At 38.7% G+C, this 13,571-nt stretch overlaps 2 protein-coding genes across 3 annotated transcripts; one reads left to right on the top strand and one right to left on the bottom strand.

The window, feature by feature from the left end:
* The first annotated feature begins 773 nt into the window (after window positions 1-773).
* ankrd1a (ankyrin repeat domain 1a (cardiac muscle)) lies at window positions 774-7,185 on the top strand. The gene is given in 10 exon segments (XM_018660735.2): window positions 774-921; window positions 2,346-2,477; window positions 2,479-2,532; window positions 3,506-3,634; window positions 3,906-4,013; window positions 4,185-4,283; window positions 4,399-4,497; window positions 4,668-4,766; window positions 5,089-5,187; window positions 5,545-7,185. Coding segments are annotated over 10 exon segments (939 nt in total). The 5' UTR covers window positions 774-894; the 3' UTR covers window positions 5,638-7,185.
* A 152-nt stretch (window positions 7,186-7,337) lies between these two features.
* On the bottom strand, window positions 7,338-13,202 carry LOC108872861 (high-affinity choline transporter 1-like). Of its 2 annotated transcripts, XM_018660745.2 has the most exons (8): window positions 12,983-13,202; window positions 11,811-11,927; window positions 11,330-11,485; window positions 10,983-11,131; window positions 10,722-10,865; window positions 10,311-10,464; window positions 9,784-10,001; window positions 7,338-9,639 (listed from the first exon to the last, which is right to left on the bottom strand). In XM_018660745.2, the coding sequence occupies exons 1-8, from the start codon at window positions 13,164-13,166 to the stop codon at window positions 9,079-9,081; spliced, it is 1,683 nt and encodes a 560-aa protein (XP_018516261.1). In that variant the 5' UTR covers window positions 13,167-13,202; the 3' UTR covers window positions 7,338-9,078. The 2 variants fall into 2 exon arrangements, with proteins under 2 accessions (XP_018516261.1, XP_018516262.1); XM_018660746.2 differs by lacking the exon at window positions 11,811-11,927.
* Between the last annotated feature and the right edge of the window lie 369 nt (window positions 13,203-13,571).

The raw sequence follows: 13,571 nt of genomic DNA, 5'->3' as shown, positions 1-13,571 counted from the left end.
TTTTGGGCAGAGTTTTGGTAACTAGTCCTGTCTCCATGTAAGAAATAACTGAATCCCTCATGTCTTCTACATGTTTTGGTCTCTTTGTACCCAGAAATCTGCAAATTGTGGTCATTTGTGATAATAAGTTCATATGACATGGTCATTGTTGTTAAATTGGACCTTGTGAGAGGACAAACGTGCATTTGATATCATGTGAAAGTCATTGTCAATGTGATATCATCTGGTGGCATCGTCATTAATGGCATCATTCTCACCTGGAGTGGATGAAACAAAACACTGTGATATTCAAACAGTTCTCAAAGTTTCTTCTTTGTAGTTACAGTGATGAACGTCACTTTCAGTTATTAATGTTTACCTTTGCTTTCACTACTAAATAAGTGGTTCAGAGACTTGTTAAAACATGTCTGATGTTCATGGTGTTTAATGTCCTCAGGTGTAAACAATGAAGTTGGTTTGGTAAGGTTTAAAAAAATAGGAACAACCCAGTGCTTTATTTTGCATTTTCACCCTCTAGTGCGAGTTCATGTGAGCACCATCAGAGTTGAAGTAGTGGCATGTCTTACCTCACGTCAATCTTTGCATTGTGACACAGAGAACCCAGCTGCCAAAACTGGGCAGGACTGGTGGTGGGAGGGTCTGGGGGGGGGGGTATGTTAGTAGAGCATGCCAAATGAACACATGAGCACAGTAATGTGATCTGAGTTGAGTGACAGCACCCCTATTTTTTTTTCCTACAGAGGTTTGACAGGGCTATATAAGAGGCTGAAGCTGCGGCTGCAGGCAGAAGAGACAGACAGGGAGATACTGACCATCACAGCAGGAGATCAGTGGACTTAACTCTACCTCCAGTTACCCACAGTGCTCTTAAATTACTTCATATCAAAGAGAAGAATGGGACTGCACAGTGTTGAGGAACTGGTAAGCTCGCTACTTATGTGTGTAAATGTAAACGATAGCAGTTATGAGAAGCAAACCAAACTGAAAAACACATGAATGGAAATTTTATTAATGTGAAAAGATTTACTTGGGAAATTAATTTTTTTGTACAATAATATAATAATTATATTATTATATAATAATTTATATTATATACAGTAATATAAGTTTTCTCTAGAAATCTTTTTTTTTAATTAAGAAAAGGAGTTCTTATACTAAAATAAGAAAATAATGTAAGGTAGTAACACTGCTAACTGCCAGAAACTGATGATGCGTTGAAATGAGTCAGCTGTGAAATAATTTCTTGGATACATTTTTAAATTGTTTTGCCCTTTACTGTACATGTAAAGTATCAGATCCCATAATACTCTCAATTTGTCTTACCATCAATTAAGATGTGATATCATGGAAAACATATGTATATATTGTTACATACACCGCAATAAGACAACCTAACTGTGTGTGGGGTGTAAAGCGTCACTCAGACTTTTACCACTGAAATGAAACTTTTATGTCAGATGTCAGATGAAAAGAAAAACCACATGATCAGGACCCATGTGCAAACAAACCTTAAAAACAACTTTAAATTACTCCAGTTACCTCAGTCTAATTCACACACTCAGTTTAATCTCAAAGCAGGTTTCTTTAAATCACCTAATTTCATTGCTTAATTATCCTTTACTTTGAAAGCTTAGGAGAAAGGCAGGTTTAATTACGACGAAGGTAAGGGGTAATTAAATACCAAACTGATTGCTATGGATCAAATTGTTTAACCCATTAGTGTTGTTGATATCTTAATCGAGGAGTTGGTGACAAAAGGTTTAGTTGAACGATTAACAGACTATAAGCTGTTTAAATGATGACATGAGTGATGTAGTAATTAGACTTATAAACAGTTGTGACTCATTAAAGGGCTGAAGTGTGTTTCCTAATGTGCTGACATTGTGGTGTGTTTACATTCCTCCGTTAACAGCAGGTCTTGGTTCTGCAGCAGCTGAGACTGTGAGCAGCCTGTGTGTTTAATGTTGGACCAACACAAAACATGAAGTTCTTAGTTCTTAGTCTCAGTTTTGGGGTTTTCCCTATTCAAAATGTCAAGATGATCACCAGGCTTAAAAAACCTCAAAGGCCTCATTTGTTTGGTGAATGTATTTGAGTTTGTTGAATGATTTTTCATAATATACTGCAAAGGTATTAATGAGTTTGGATCATAATGCTCACAGTTGAACTTTTATGACCTTTTTATGAATACACAGAGAAGGAGCTTAGGTCATATGGTGTTTTCCTTCTGTGGTTACTCCATTTTAAAAAAAAAAAATAATCTGGTTTTATGAATTTCTTCTGTGCATCAGTGTGGTGATTCAGGTTCAGAGTGTACAACCATCTTCACCTCCTCTCTCCTCCAGGTGACCGGTAAGAGGTCAGAGGGCAAAGAAGCAGACGACTTCCAAGGGGGCGTGTACGAGGCATCTGTCAATCAAGAGAAACAGGATGACCACAGGTCCCACACCGAGCTGGGAGTGGGTGAAGGTCTGTCAGGAGGAGAGCGACAGTGGCAGCGAACAGGAGGAAGTCAGCGTAGCAGCTCTCAATGTAAGAGCACATAGACAACAAAAGTAATAGTACCTATTGTCACCAGTACATCGACACATATAGAAGTCATTCTTTTGCTTCAAATTTAAAATGCAAATATCGATCAATATTAGTGATCCCCTGGGTGCAGCAGGAATATAGAAACTGTAGCAGTGACAAGCACTGGAGAAAAAGTGAATGCAAGTAGTAAGAAAGTAGAATATATGCACATTGTAGTGGTAACTATACTAACTTCTACACATAGTATTAGATGTAAAATGTGAAGGTGCTGAAATTCTTGACTGTTCTCTGTATAAGCACATGTTTATAGGGGTCAGGGTACATTTTAAATGAGACTGAGAGTTAGTCTTTGAACGTTTCTTGGTTCCATGCTATCACCTAGTGGCATTTTGGAGTATTACAGCTCTTTCTTAATCAACAGTAATCTCCTCTGGAGTAAACGACAAAGCCTCATAATGATGACATTAGTAGATGCATTGAAGATTTATTAGAGGTGAAAGAATCTACACATATCAAAATAATTTTCAATGTTTCCAATGTTTCAGTGGTTTTTCATTTTGTTTTCCCCCCTTTTTTTTAGGGGAAAACAAAGGGTAACACATGAGTGTAAATGCTGTAACCCTCACTTGACAGTTTCTTAGTAATCATTCAGATTGGAGGCCAGCCTTATTGTCTTTTGTGGAATTAGGTATGATGGCCTTATGACAGAGTAATGTAGATAAAAATAAGCTTGCTACTTTAAGTGCTGTGAGGTTGTGGTACTTCACCTGAGTATTTCAGTGGGGAAAGTTGCACTTTTTTCTCAATGTCATTAAATTGAAAAGCAAATGACAAATTCATAAAATGAAACTCATCGCTTGAAATGAAGCACTACCTGGACAACCTGCTTCATTAAAGTTTACAGATTATCTTCTTTTGTCTTTGTTATTATTGTTGTGTGTTGAAGCTGTCTGTCTTGTCTCTGCCCTGTCAGACGGATAAAAGTGGCAGGCTGAAGTTGGAGACAGTGGATGATCTGTTCAACATCCTTCAGCTGAGGAAGAGGAGGAGAGAAAGGAAGACTCCTATCCAGAGGAAACAACAGCCAGAGCCTGAGATCATGGTAAGATTGTATTAATCATTTTATATACATATAGTTTATTTATTATGTAATTATATATTAATTATATATTATAATTAATAATACAATATAAAATACATTTGAGAGCTAGAAGGGTAAAATTATGTTGAAAAAAATCCTGATAATATTTTTTAAAAGCTGCCAACCTTCTGTGTATTTGTTGGTCAAATGAGTGATAACGTAAAGTTTTAACTGACTCAGGGTGCAGTTTATATATAAGCTTTGATTCCCCCCACTCCATCCCCCCTTCTAGCCAGAGACTGTGGATGAACAGTTGTTCCTGACAGCAGCCATGGAGAACAAACTACCTGTGGTGGAGAAGTACCTGACTGATGGAGGAAACCCTAATGTAGCTGACCATGTGAGTGTCACACAGAAATGTCTGCCTCAGTGGGTAGAAAAATGCCAACGTGCCTCATTAAAACATGCTGCTAGAAATGTACAAGAAACATTTGCATTAACAAATGACCATAATTTCATAAAAAATAATATCTTAGTAGATAGAAAATCTAAGTTGTTCAATAATATCCAGTTCCAGAGAACAGCCCTGCACAAAGCCTCATTCAAAGGACACATGGAGGTCATGAAAAGACTCCTGGAGGCCGGAGCTGCCATTGAACAAAAAGACAAGGTGAGTGGTTCAGTGACACCATGCAAACGCAAACTGTTTCTTTCTTTGTACTATATACACATAGACAGACACACTGGATTAGTGTTACAGTTCAGCGTGTGTGTGGGTGTTTCAGCTAGAGGCTACGGCGGTTCACTGGGCCTGCAGAGGAGGCAACCTGCCAGCCCTGCAGCTCCTCCTGGACCAAGGAGCCAAGTTCACCTCTAGAGACAAGGTTGGTCCACGCACTTAACAGGGAATAGAGGTTACTACAGAGAAAAATACATGAAGCTAGATAGAGTTCTTTTTCCCTCTTATAGGTGACTTAAGGTCAAACAATATGCATTGCCCCCCCCAAGTTTCTGGATATTTTTTCAGAGATCCTTTCCACATTTCTCTCCTCAGTTGCACAGTACTCCTCTCCATGTTGCTGTGAGGACAGGACACTGTGAGTGTGCTGAGCACCTCATTCACTGTGGAGCAGACGTCAACGCCAAAGACAGGGTAAGGACTTAATAAGACAACACAGTGCAAAGACCTCCTGTCTTCTCCGGACACGTAAAATCACCTGCAGCAGGACACTAAGCAGCAGACACTGACAGCAGCAGAATGTAAAAGAATCAGTAAATACACAAAGTTTTAGCTTAGTGTAGAGGTAACATTTGTGACAATTTGTGCACTCAACATAAATCAATGCACAGTGAAAGAGGCACAAGTTGATCTTTCTTACATGACTGAAAATACCTCATTACACATTACGAGTTCTTCTCACTGTGAGTTAGAAATCATAGCCATGCTGAATATCTGTTTTCCTCCTACACTGAAGGACGGAGACACACCCATGCACGACGCTGTCAGAATAAACAGATTCAAGATGATCAAACTGCTGATGATGTACGGGGCCAGTCTGAACACCAAGAACTGTGTAAGTACAGAGAGAGCCGCACTAATGCTCCAAAAATGCATAGAAACAATAGTTGTAGAGATTGATTGAGGAAGAGCTCATTTTAACTACTTCATACTGTTGGGTGGTTTAATCTATGACTCTATCATTTAATTAAGTAAATGTACTTAGTTACATTCTATTACTGACAATGCATCATCTTTTATAAACTAATCATACGTTATGTACATAAAGTTTTAATCAGAAATGTAACAAGTACCCAAACTTGTCAAATAAATGTAGCAGAGGATAAAATACTGTCCCTCTGAAATAAAGCGATAGGAGTAGACGAATAAAGGTTTTGATTCACTGTCTTGCTTGTTTATGTCTCCTCTGCAGGATGGAAAAACTCCAATGGAGACACTGTATTCGTGGCAGAATGGAGCAAAGAGCCTCCTGTGTAATTTCAACGAGGAGAAGCCCGACAAATAGGACCTAACACGGTCCAGCGAAAGCAGAAATTCAACATGAGATTCAGGCACAGGATCTGCTGGCTTATCGGGAAAAAGAAAAGTGGTAGAAAAGGGAAAAATGTTGTTCTTTTCTGGTCCAGTCTATCACTTCTATACTGAGGTTTGTGAAGAATATGGGTCTTCTCTTCATATCTGTTTAACCAGGGAGGCTTTGCAGAGTGTTCATGCTTGTTTTCAGTGAACACCCATGCATTCAGACTTTCTCACATTCTGACAGGCAATTATTGACCCCACCCTCAGGAAATAATATTGTTAAGTCTACAGCTGGCTCAGCCAAAGTATTTGCATGCTGCAGCATATCTTAACATTTGTCATTAACTTACCTCTTCCTGGTTCAGTTATTTGAACTAGCAACCTTCAAGGCTGTTTTACCTGTAAACCACTGGCAGGCTTACGTTGTCTCATGTGATATGTTAATTACATCTTGTGTCATGTGAGGGAAGAACTTTGCAAAAAGCAGCAGGGACGTGAAGGAGCCTTTATAAACAATGTGAAATCTAATCAGGATGTTGATAACAATGTGTTCAACACTGATAGATTCATTGATCGCCAAATATTGCTGGACAATGTCTCGGCTGACAACGCGAAGACGTTTCGTTTTTTTCTTTTTCCTTAATTTTTACTTTAAGCTGAGTTGAAGTCAGCGATACTGCATCGAGAAGATGACATATTTATTGATTATAGGTAACCGCCATAAATCGATTTATCGGGTTTGATTGATTTATTTCATTACCATACACTTCATAACCGAGTGACTGATTGTCTAGAGTTATACTGTAGCTAATTATAAATTACTTATTTGTATAAAATGACTCCAGCTCAGTGTGTAAGGTTGTAAAAGGGGGGAACTGAGCCATCTTTTGTTGGTAGTTGATGTGTGTTGTTATACTTAAACATTCAGACGAGTTTTCACCAAATTCTTTGGTCTTATGCATTTTAAAATTGAGAGATGTGACAGGATGAAGTAAGTTTTGGATCAAGTTGAAAAGAAACTCTCTACTCACAGATTTACACTTTGAATCTGTACGACTTTAATTCATACAGGGAAACTTACAGCTGAGCAAGTGTGCTCAATATTTGCACTTTTCCTCACTTCCACTTGCCTCTGTCTGCTGTAATAAAACTGTAGTTTATTATTTGTTACATTTTATTATTTCTGCTACCAAAAACTGTCCAAACTTTCTTTTACAGAAACTCAGTTTGAGCATCTGGGATCCAAACAATTTATTCAAGGTTCAACTGACCCCAGCTCTAGATATTTTGGGAATTTCTGTTCCAGTTGAAAACACACACACACACACACACACACACACACACACACAAGAGTGTGAGAGGGAAGGGACAGAAAAGACACTGTTGGTTCAGAGGATGTTTGAAAAGTGTTAATTTGGGTTAAACAAGTCTTGATATATGAATGGTGATCAGATTTATTTTTTATTGTTGAAGATGTATGTACATTTTGCCTTGTATTTAAGGATTGACTGAATAAAACTGATTTTGAATTGAAGGTGTTTCTTACTGAGAGCAAGTGAGCGAGATAGAGAGAGAGCTGAAGTACATACTCAACAGACTCAACCAGCAGAAGCTGTGCCCTCACTGTGATTTGCAGGATGTTGAGACAGAGCCACACTTACACACTGAGTCCACCAGTATTAAGAGTACTCCACAGAGGGAGGTATTACAGAAGAAAAAAATACCAACTAATTGGCAATGCAATGGAATGATGAGTTGACAGCCATCAAAAAGAAAACACACGGAGCTCTGTTTTCATTTCCTGTTAAGTCCTTTTCTGACATGGAATGTATAACATAGTTGACATCAAGCTGTTAACACAATGGTTTTTTGTCATTCAGACAAAAGTGTCCTTTAAGTTGTTTGTCTCATTGGACAGATTTAGTACTTAGTGCCTACTTCAAGGTTTTGGACTGTTGTGGACACTTGTAAGTCACCTTGGATAAAAGCCTCTGTCAAATAACTGAATGGAAATGTTACGTTTATGTCTGTCATGACTTGGTGTTTAGGGATGCAGGTGTGAGGACCCAAATGCAGACACTGGCCAGTCCTGAATAGTTCAGTGATTTATTTAGAAAACAAAAAACAACAAAATATGTGCCGTGTTGAATGCAGGAACAAACTGCAAATAAAAACAAAACTGTTGTTGTTATTTGCCTTAACAGTAGGCAGGCTGATGTGAATGTATGAACATATAGTTAATTTTGGAAAAGCAAGAATGCTAACAGCCAGTAAATACACAACCAACCACATTAATTGGACAGCCATCAATAACTGATTAATGCAAGCTGCTCGCAGGTCAGGTTTCATTTTAGTTTTACATTTGATGGATCCGCCTAAAAGGCTTGACATAGATGACACCATAACTGTGGTCATGTACAAATAACCTATTGTGTTTTTCTCAACAGTGAAAGACAGATGGTAAGCATCATAACAAAAAGGTCACCTCTCAAATCAGAAGCTGTTGATGTATCAAACCTGTTTGTCCTGCTGCCTTCAAATGGCTGCAGTGATTTAAAAAACTACTGGAGAGGATTTTCATACAGAATTACACAGCTACTGTAAGAATCCTAATTAATTCATTGATCAGATATTGACATTCCTTCAATGGTCACATTAAACTTTCATTTCTGATGTGCATTTAAATATTAAAAGCTTTACAATATAATTCAATACAATAAAACAGAGCCTCAGCCTCAGGTTCCCATGTTCCAGTTCCAGCCTCAGCCAAGTGACCCAGAGCCTTTGCTGCTCAGTGGCCCCACACCATGATCGACACCCAGTTGGATCCCAAATCGGACCTTGAGTCGACCACCCTGGCCAATGTCTCACCTGTCCCAGTGTCGGGGGGGTGAATCGGTGAATATGACTTGTAGTGTAAAGCACTATGAGTGGTCGTCACGACTAGAAAAGTTTATTTACTTTATTTATTTATTTATTTACAAATCAATCTGTTAATCAGTTTTATTAAGCCTACAGTAGGTTGATTAAAACAAAAAGCATTGATTATACCGGAAGCACAAAACCGATTAAAATTAAAATGTGTTTAAATGTGGGGGATGTTAAAGAGCTGAATGCCAGATTAAAGCCTGCCCTCCTCCCCTATTTGTTCTAGTCTTTAACTAATAAAAAGGGGTGACTGTTAATTGTTTAACAGCAAAGAGCATCCCAAAGAAAACATTAGGATAGGATAATGAATATATATAGATGTAAAGATTAAGACAGTTAAATCTCTTATGGTTTGTACGTTCTGAACTTGTTAACTGCATATTGTACAATTGCACAACACTGTTACAAAATTTATTAAATTGTAATAATCCTTACACCTTGTTGCCAACATTTTTTCCATAGATCACAGCTGCAAAAACAGCACAGGTACTCAGGCAAACTAAAACTCTGTGCTAGCCATTGGCTGTGACGCCTCAGTCTGAGAGCAGTTTATGTTCAATGCCTCATTTTCATTGTGTTCTGTGACATTATCTACCAGTGTTAGTGGCTGTGGTGAGTGCTGGGCTTTCACCTTAAACACATCACACTTTTCAGGAAGCAGACCTTTGTTGAAGAGCACAGAGGTCAGATAGGAGAAGAACAGAATGGCAGCAATGGCAGACAGCATACAGATGGTCTTAACTGGAGCATACTGGACATAAACACCATCCTCAAGAGTGCATCCTGGGAAGTGGAGGACAACTGGCAGCCCTACTAATGGGATTCCAACGAGCAGTCTTAACACCAGTCCCACCAGCAAGCCCATAACAGCTCCGTAACCATTAGAGATACTGAAGAAAAGAACGCAGACAAGTTGAGGGAAGATTGTGATGTAGGCCACTTCAGCACCAACAAGCAAGAACATAATGATGCTGTTTTGTTGGCTGGTCAGTGACGTACTAGCCAAACCCACCACCACCACAGCAACGCGGATCACCCACTGCATCTCCCTTTCTGATGCCTGAAGAAAAAAGAAGAGAGGAAGAAGAGATAAGCACCAAATGACTGATGTGGTCCTGAAATATCTCTCTAACTACCTTCATATCTTTTCACCCTCCTTCCTCTACTTTCTTCATCTTGCCACTATATTCTCTCTCTCTCTTACCTGTGTCCTCAGGATGTTCTTGTATATGTTGGAAGAGAAGACAGAAGCGGCAGAAAGCAAAGCAGAGTCGACCGATGACATCACCGCAGCAGCCACACATCCAGTACCAATAATGGAGATGTAGAATGGGGTAAGATGCTCCAGGGTGATGGGCAGGATTTGAGCTGCTTCCCCACGTTCATATGGAGATGGAGAGCCATAGGAAGTCAGGTTCCAGTCTGAGGCATGGACACAGAAGAGGGACAGACTGAAAAATGGCCACATTATCTGTTTGAGGCGGTTTAAAATTGAACACAAATATCTTGCCATTTGGCTCAATGATAACACACAGCACACTTAACAGTTATGACAGGACAAGGTGTGCTATGGTTGATGCACACCTTGTCAGGCACACCTTGTCCTGCAGGCACAGGACAAGGTGTGCCTTGGCAGGTACAGGTGCAAGTTACTTTCCATAATATGCCATACATGTTAAGTCATTTGATGCATTTTCACATTGTACATCAGTATTTACAACATGTCAGTACCTGTAGATGCAGCAGCTGCCCCAAGGAGCAAAGAGGGTATCCCAAATACAGGTAAGATGGAAGCCGCGACAAAGCATGTGAGCCTAGCTGCGGATAAGGAAGAAGCCGACAAAGCCCTCTGGTAGAAGCACTGATATGACAGACTCGACAGTGCCTGAAAAGTGAAATAGTTAATTAATGTAATTACTATTGTGCCATCCTCACAGGGTAAATACTGTAAAATGACTACTTGTTATTAACACTGAGGAAGATGAGATGGAAAATGATATAAAGAGATATAAACCTTGAACTTTACACAGTCAAGACAATCAGAGGATAGTTCATTTCACCCTAGTATTTACAGGCATACTGTTTCAAATAATAGTCTCATTATGAGGATGAGTGAACTGCAATAATGGTGCTTCATCTTACCAAGAATAAGAAATCATCAATCATTATCCAGGTCTCTTTCAGTCCTGGTGCACCAATCCAGGGAGCATGTAAGGTGTTGTTCATCAGTGTCTGGCTGATGTCCAAGCAGTTAGGGTTCATCAGAACGAAAGGAACACAGATCCACTGCAGAGATAAATAAATATGAAACACAAACTTTTAAAGGCATCCTGTTTTTGATGCACTGTGTAAGAGTGTAAAAGTCCAGCACTCTATAAAAAATTAAAAACATAGCAAACTCACCATGCTTAAGAAGATAAGAACAAGCTGTATAATATCTGTGTAGGCCACAGAGTAGAGACCACCCATCAATGTATAGATGATGGCAACAGCAGCAGAGATCCAGATGCAAATACTGTAGGACACATCCAGGACCACACTCATGGTTCCTCCTGTTAAACACATTGTAATAGTGGAATTCTACATCCAGTCTTTGTGTGAATATTGCCGGTTCATATTCCTTGCAGTAAGTCATAGCTACACAGTGTAGCTCATAATTTACATTCATGTAGACATTTATGTTGCAGATAAAGGGATTTTAAACACACTCTTACAAATATATGTATAGTGTTAACATATACATACTGTACCTAAACCAATTAGTGTTGAGGGCACCCACACCACATCCATAAAAATTGAGGCCAGGCTTAGAACAGCTGTTAGTACTTTTCCATATTTGAAATGGAAAGGGTCCAACATTGTCACATACTTTCTTTCTCTCATTGGCTTGGCAAACACCAAGCCACCTTGATGAAAAAAAGACACACAACACAATTAGGAAAAAAAAGTGAATCAAGTGAGGGAACAACAAAAGAAAAATTGCAATTAAGGTGTAAAGATACAGCAATAAGTTGTATTTTGTATTTATGTCTTTTCTGCCTTGGGACACTTACAAAAACCAGAAAATAACATGTGATGAAGTATGGTATGAGTATTTCTGTGAACTTAAATGCATCAAAACAGCATGTGGATAATAATGTGTGCCACCTGAATATATGTTTTATATGTGGTCAACCAGATTCATTAATGTAAAATCAATTATACAAGTTCTAATTGCCAATTTAAATTTACCAAGAACAAAAGATGAGCTGTATGCCAGTAACATCATGACCACCCAGGTTAGTCCCATAGACGGTATGTACACAATTTCAGCTGTGCCAACAATGAAGGCTCCTCCGACCCATGTTGCTAAAGGATGGATTAACACACATTAAGTTATTTAGTGGACAGACAGCAGCTATTTGGACAATATCAAAGGGTGGATTCATCATCACTGATCAGCTTTCAGTGAAATCTTATCATGATTGAATCATAACACATAGTCAGTTTAGAAAACTGTGTTGTCCAAATGACTCATTCCAACTAAAATCAAACAAAACACATTATTACAGGTTTTATTTTACAAATAAGGGCAATGGTATGAAATGATTTCTCAATTTCTAATCTAAATTGTGAAATAGAAGAAGTTTGGAACCACCAGTACCACCAACTCCGGAGGAGCCAAACAAGCTTTATAGGGGCGGCCAGGTCAAGGCTCTTATATGTTTCTGCATGGTATGATGTTTACTTATGGTCAGACAGTGTGGATCTAAAATACGTTCTTGACAGTTTGTGGATGTGCAGACAATAAGAGAGAGAAAGTGCTATGTTGTCTGTGTATTATAACATTATCAGCATTTTAGTTTTGTTCTTTTATTCTTGCTCTTACTTTCATCTAACAAATTTTAGTTTTACCTGTTTTCTGACCCCTCCAGAGGAAACTACACTTGGCTATGTGGTGCTATGTGGGGTGGCTAGGCTGTAGCCATGGGTGACCATGGACCCCCCGGCCCATCCTCTAGCTACACCACTGCACTGCACTGAAGTCCTCCAGTGACAATGCCCTTAGATGTAATTATATCAGATCCACATGAACAAAAACATTTATTTATATTCATTCAACTAATTACTGCTATGAATTTCTTAGGTTTCTTAACTCTACAGTTTTTTTTCTGTTATTTTACAGCCAGCATGTATAATACCCACTCTATAAAGAACTTTAGAATATACTTTATATTAATTTTTTGTTTAAAATCCCTGGAGTGCTCCAGGAGCTGAATGGTTACAGCACATACCACTTAATTGCAACATCCATGGTTCAGTTCTGGCCCTGATAATCATGTTTTTTTTTTTTGTTATTTTGTTTTTTTAAATTCACAGTCATACAGTTTTCACCTTATTGCTATCAGCTCAGCTCTCCTCACCTGTCATTGTGAATATCCCCACCACCCAGCTGATATGCCGGTTTCCCAGCAGGGCCATCTCCATGTCATTGGCTGCACTTTTCTTCTGTTCCCTTCTGGACTTGAAAGAAGCCCAAATACCAGTCCCAAGGACCAGCAGGTAGAAAAACACAATTGATATCACTCCTGGGATGTTCACAGCCATGGTGGTCTGATTGACTGGCTTCAACACTAACTGATGTTCAACTAAGTGAGGGACTGAATGGAGAAACTTGAAAAACAAACCACACCTTTAAAGATATGTTTGGAGCCCTCTGGTGAAAATATATTTTAATTTGCTACACACTTCCCTATACAAAATAAATTAACTATAGCACCTTAAACACAGAGTAAGACTGCTTCACTCTCACTTATGTCTAGTTGCTAGTTCTATTTTAATTAGCGTATACATGTTTTATCTTTGGCAATTTTTATTTTACACGCAACAATTGAGATGATATTTTACCAGTTTTTAACACTGGTCTTAAGACATACAAAGTCATCTTCATTTTTGACAAAGAAGCTTGAACTTAAATTTAGTATCCCAAGACATCTGATGAGTTCCCTCATT

Source organism: Lates calcarifer, linkage group LG16_LG22 (assembly GCF_001640805.2).
Source record: "Lates calcarifer isolate ASB-BC8 linkage group LG16_LG22, TLL_Latcal_v3, whole genome shotgun sequence".
Classification (NCBI taxonomy): domain Eukaryota; kingdom Metazoa; phylum Chordata; class Actinopteri; family Centropomidae; genus Lates; species Lates calcarifer.
This window is presented reverse-complemented; position numbering and strand designations above follow the sequence as displayed.